Source organism: Orycteropus afer, unplaced genomic scaffold, assembly GCF_000298275.1.
Source record: "Orycteropus afer afer isolate SDZICR_OR568_19922 unplaced genomic scaffold, OryAfe1.0 scaffold00293, whole genome shotgun sequence".
Classification (NCBI taxonomy): Eukaryota; Metazoa; Chordata; class Mammalia; order Tubulidentata; family Orycteropodidae; genus Orycteropus; species Orycteropus afer.
The window spans coordinates 4,027,521-4,033,463 of NW_006921880.1; the positions used below are offsets into that span (position 1 = coordinate 4,027,521).

At 35.1% G+C, this 5,943-nt stretch overlaps 1 protein-coding gene across 1 annotated transcript in view; it reads left to right on the forward strand.

Annotated features, from left to right (window-relative positions):
- The window catches only part of TBC1D12 (TBC1 domain family member 12), a 134,686-nt gene extending 129,967 nt beyond the window's left edge, over positions 1-4,719 (forward strand). The window contains exons 10-13 of the mRNA XM_007951297.1: positions 279-407; positions 886-995; positions 3,109-3,367; positions 4,651-4,719. Coding sequence (XP_007949488.1) covers positions 279-407; positions 886-995; positions 3,109-3,367; positions 4,651-4,719 — 567 coding nt within the window. The remainder of the gene's footprint in view (positions 1-278; positions 408-885; positions 996-3,108; positions 3,368-4,650) is intronic.
- Positions 4,720-5,943: the final 1,224 nt, after the last annotated feature.

Consider the following 5,943-nt stretch of genomic DNA (forward strand, 5'->3'; position numbering starts at 1 on the left):
GGAGCAGCTGTTGGGTTTGAATTGCCAGCCTTCAGGTGTACCACCAGAGCACCTTAATGCTTTTTAAAGCCATGCCAAACAGACAAGATATCATATTAGGGAGAATTTGTGACTACTGGTAGGTTTTCTGGTTTTGCCTTTGTTGGGAAGGAAAAAACAAATCTTGGTTAATTCTACTTCTTAATGTCACTTTTGTAATATTTCAGCAGTACAATAAAATAAACTATATAGAATTTTTATTACAAACACATTTTGGTTAACTTCGTTTTCTTTTGAAGGTGCAAGGGATGTCCTTCATTGCAGCAGTACTCATTCTCAATTTGGAAGAGGCAGATGCTTTCATTGCATTTGCAAATCTCCTGAATAAGCCATGCCAGTTGGCCTTTTTTCGTGTGGATCACAGCATGGTATGGACATTTGGAATGGATCATGTTTTCCCTTAACTGTAGGTTTCTATAGTCTGAACTTACTTTTTGATTGAAAAACAATAATTAGGAGACTAAGATAATCTGGTTTAATGTGAACTTTTCATTGAATTACAGCTTTAGAAATGCTTGATGAGAAAGAAGGTTCAGTAAGAGATGCTAAGCAAGGTTTTCTGTTGAGTTCATTTAGAGATTTAATCTCTCTAGCTCTAGAGTGGGAGCTCTGGTAGCATAGTGCCTAAAGTACTTGACTGCTAGCCAGAAGGCTGGCGGTTCAAACCCATCAACCACTCCTCGGAAAAAAGTTTGGGCAATCTACTTCCACGTTTGATACCAAGTGATACCGCCTCGGAAACCCAAGGAGGGGTCGCTATGAGTTGGGTCTGACTGGACATCACATAACAACAACAACAGCTCTAGAGTATACTCTTTCATAATCTGATCGATGTTTCTGTCTTAGATGTTGAAATATTTTGCGACGTTTGAAGTATTCTTTGAAGAAAATCTCTCCAAACTATTTCTTCATTTCAAGTCTTACAGTCTTACACCAGACATATACCTGATAGATTGGTAAGTCATGACATATATTAAAAGGAAATAAAACACAAATTTTTATGTGTTTTAGGAGCTAGGATAAATCTCATGCACAGAATCATGTAGTTAGAAGACTCTTTCCTTACAAATAGAGAAGTCGCTACATTTTTAAAAGAACATTTGGTTAAAAGCATGGACTCTGGGTTGAGATCTGCATCTCCCATTTTGTGTTTCTGTTTTCTTATCTATAAAATGAAAATAATATCCATCTCTTGAGTTGTAGGGAGAATGAGTGTTTTACCTGGATTATCTCGTTCTATGCGTAGTACCACTTAGCTCTCAAGAGTTAGTCGCTATTATTTTATTATTTCTAAAACACAAGGGCCTATGATTCTTATAATAATGGTTCTTTACAGAGGGCTTTCCTTTTTTCCAAGGCTTTATCCAGCTTTCTAACAGAGCAGTGATGCCTTATTTAGTGCTAATGTCGTTTTTTTGTCAAATACCAGCTCTTTTGTATTGATTTGCAGGCTTTTCCTGGGACTGTGATCAACAGTAGCCAGTTGACTGCAAAATAGGAGTGAAATTTTTTTAGAGAAATGTAGCAGTTGAACTTAAGATATGTTGTTTAAGAGTACGTGTGGAATATTTAAACTTTAAATCCTAAGCATGCCAAACCAATGGCTTTAGTGTAAATGATGGTGAGCTTTCATGTGGAAAAATAAATAAATAGATAATCAATCAATAAATAATGGCATCGATAAACTATGATGTCTTCTCAGTGGCTTGGGGCTTCTTTTATTTGGGCTTTTTTTTTTAATTAAAACTATGTTATTTTTCAATTATTCTCTTCCCTTCCCACTAGCAACATTAGAGTTCCTATGAGAAGGATCCAAGACAATGGGGGAGAAGAAAGATTTTCATATCATGGGACTCAGAGAACCAAGATCAAATACTAATTCTGTGAAACAACCAAAAAAAAAAATCTCAATTATTAGTCTGTAGGAGTGATTTGAGTATATCAGAATCAAAACTGGTATAGGGGCAGGTGGAATAATAACGAGTGACTACTGTATGCCAGCAGCTGTGCCGAGGCACTGCTCTCACCCTTCCTTGTTTGGTACAGTGAGTGAATGTTCTACCAAGAGTATACTTTTTTATTACATAATTAAATATGTACTTACAATTTAAGAAGTAGACATGGATTATTGTTTCATTGACTTAGATGAGTTCATTACATACAAATCCCAGAATCATTTAAGCAAGAAAAAAGAGGAATAATGAGTATAAGGGTATTTTCGGGGGGTAAGTCTTTAGTTTCTCCCCCTCAAGTTCCATCAGCACTGCCTCAGACCCACCATCTAAATTTAAAAACTGTATACTTTCTTTGCCAAGGCAACTTTAAGACAAATCTTCTAGCAACTTCCCCCCATTTCCCAACAAGAATGCCACCCCAAAGCACCACTGAATAAAGACTCACATGATCAGACATTGTCAGGAAGGATGGGAAAGACTATTCTGGTGATTCTGTTGGAGGGTTTGCATGCTCCAAAAGAAGTAGTAGGTAAAGCTCGGTGGAGGGGACAGTGCAGTGGATGTTTGTGGAAAGGGAATCGAAAGGAGAGAAGTCAGACTGGATTTCTGTTAGGTGCTAAAAGATGCTATGTGGGTTCCTCCTAAAGTAAGAATGATAAGTAGCTTTTACTGAGCACTCTGATGTTCAGGCACTGTTCTAAACACTGTACATTTATTAACTCCTTTAATTTTCAGAACAATCCTGAGAAGTAGGTAGTATTTATTTCTTTATTGATGAGGAAACTGAGGCACAACAAGGGAAAATAACTTGCTCAAAGTAACACAGCCTTTAAGTGGCAAATCCAGGGGTCAGACTTGAACATTACGGTTTCAGAGTCTATACCTTTAACTGCCAGGCTGTTCTTTCACTCTGGTTTGTATTAGGCCTTACCTCTACGTAAGGTTGTAAATTCATGTACTTTCGTTTATTATTTAGTTTCCTACTGTTTTCGAAGGAAGGAACTATGTCTTATTTGCCTTTTTATTACTAATTAAACACTGTTTTCATAGAGATGCTTAATGAGTGACTGAATAAATGAATGTAGAATTTCACTGTTTTTCTCTCTAATTTTAGGATCTTCACATTGTATAGCAAATCACTACCACTTGATCTGGCCTGTCGAGTCTGGGATGTGTTTTGTAGAGATGGGGAGGAATTTTTATTTAGGACTGGATTAGGAATCCTCCGATTATATGAAGATGTTCTCCTGCAGATGGACTTTATTCACATAGCACAGTTTCTAACTAAATTGCCAGAAGATATTACATCAGAAAAGCTATTCGGCTGTATTGCAGCTATTCAGATGCAGAATAGCACCAAAAAATGGACTCAGGTAGGGTGATAATTTCCTACTTCTAATAGTTGTATTAAAACAATCATTTGACTTCTTGTTAAAAAAAAAATGTATTTCTCAAGTGTTAGTTCTTAAATTTAAAATAAATACATTTAAAAGTATATCTACTTTAAAAATATTTTTTTGGCTTTCATAAAGCAAGAGTTAAAACAGATAGCCCCCATCCCCCACTTTTTTTTTTTCCAACTTTCCAAGCCTATAGTTTTATTTCTGTATAAATTCAATACCGTTTTATGAGTTTAAGGAAGAACAGCCATGATAGCCATGCATTTGCCAGAGCATTTATATAATTATTTCAGTATTTCAAATACAAAACAATTTTGTTAGACACCCGCTATGTACAGTGGTTGAAACGGGGTGGTTCAGTGCTAGAATTCTTGGCTTCCCTGCAGGGGACCTGGGTTTGATTTCTGGCGAGTGTCTTTCATGTGAAGCCACTACCTGTTTGTCAGTACAAGTTTGTATGTTGCCATGATGGTGGACAGATTTTAGCAGAGCTTCCAGATTAAGACATACTAGGAAGAAAGGGCTGGCAACCTACTTCTGAAAATCAGCCAGTAACAATGAAATGGATCATAACAGTCTGGTCCACAGCTGATCGTGGGCATGGCACAAGACCAGGAGCATTACAGTCAGCTGTGTGTGAGTTGCCAGGAGTCCGGGGCCAACTTGGTGGTGGCTGACAGCAAAATATACAGAGTTTGCAGTAGAAAGAATATAATGTATGATCCTGGTTTTTGTTTTGTTAGGGAAGCAAACATACTGCTAGTCTAAGTTAAATGACATAAAAGATAGCATTGTCACTTGCCCCATGAATAATATAGACAATAAACATTATAAGTTCATGGTTTAATTGCTTATGAAAATGAGATATAGGCATATTGGTCTCAAAAAAGTTCTGTTACCACAGAGTAATTTCAGAATGTTTGCCAAGTAAATTAAAATTGGAATCTGATCATACTGCATAAAATTGTATTTAAAAATACAAGAGAATTTGAGAATGGCATTTTCTCACAGGACAGAGTTAAGTATACTAAAGCATTGTCATACTCATATTGTTGATGTTAGGCGCCCTCGAGTCAAGTTTGACTCATAGTGACCTGACCCCACGTGACAGGATATGTCCCACAGGATTTTTTAGACTGTAATCTTTACGGGGACAGATTGCCAGGTCTTTCTCCCTTAGGCCCCCTAGAATTATTTAAGTATCTTTAATCTGAGTGGTAGTTTTGCGAATTAATCTTTACTTTATGTAATTTCAGGTCTTTGCATCTGTAATGAAGGATATCAAAGAAGGAGACAAGAACAATAGTCCTGCTCTGAAAAGCTAATCTTCAAAATGAACACACTAAGTGAAATATTAAGAAGCTTTTTTGATAAAAGTTTTTTGTTTCCTATGAAAAAAAGCATATAGGACAATTTTGGAGAAATCCAAAAGAATGAAGAGATGGAAAACTGTGTATTTTGAATTTCATGGCTAAAGTAATGAAATGCCTGTTGACAGTATTATTAAAAAGTATTTTGTAGGAGGAGCCATTTTACAAAAGAAAAAGTTTAAGTAGCTGGTTCATACTCCATAATTTGGAGTGAACAATTTAATGCAATAAATTTTTAAAATCGTTTTGGAGATACTTCAACTTTTTACAACATCTTTTCTTTTTTAATAATTACCACAAAGGCGCATTTGGAGGTCAGAGCAGAAGTGTTAAATACAACTTTAACCTCCAAATACTATTTGAAATAAACGTTAGTACAGATGTTATCTCCGGTTCTGTCCTCAAGATTTAGACCAAGAATAAGCAATTTTGGTGGCAGAGTATTTAAATCTCTCCAATTGTCATTTTGCTTCATTCACCAGTTGGGGTAAATTTAGGTTATCTGGGAGTGGAAATATTGGTGAGAGATTGTCTAACATTCATTGAAGTGTTCTTATGCAATATTGTGTCTATTTGTTTTTAGAGAAATTGTTTCTATCCCTTAAGGAATTTGTATCTCTCAAAGAATTTTAGCCTCTCTGTTTCCAGTGTAAGAAACTGTTCATCTAGTAATTTAACACTAGGAAAACTAAATAACTGGAAGAAGGAAAATTATTTGCACTTTACTGGACTTAAGACTTGACTTTGGGAGTAAGTCCATAAATATAAATGAGATTTTTTACTGATAAGAGTAAAAACTAATGAGTTCTAAGAGTTCTTAAGTAGTGGGCTACTTGGCAAGACTTTAAATATTTTAGTTAAAATTTCTCCACTATCTAGAGAAACAAAATTTAATTCCAGTTTGAAATTTGAAATCTTAATATGTAGTCAGTTCCTGACTTGTAAAACATTGTGCATAATTTTCTAATCAATGAAAACAAGAGTAAAAGAAAAAAAGGTAAAATTAACTTTCTCTAATGAGTCTAACTTTGATGATTTTGTGGATAACGAAATTGTTAATCATTGGTAAATTGGCATTAAATTTACTATCATAATACAAATACTTAATTTTGAGTCTAAATCACTTGAGTATTATGAATGATATCTTTATAACATACTATTTGGTTAATAATTAGATTT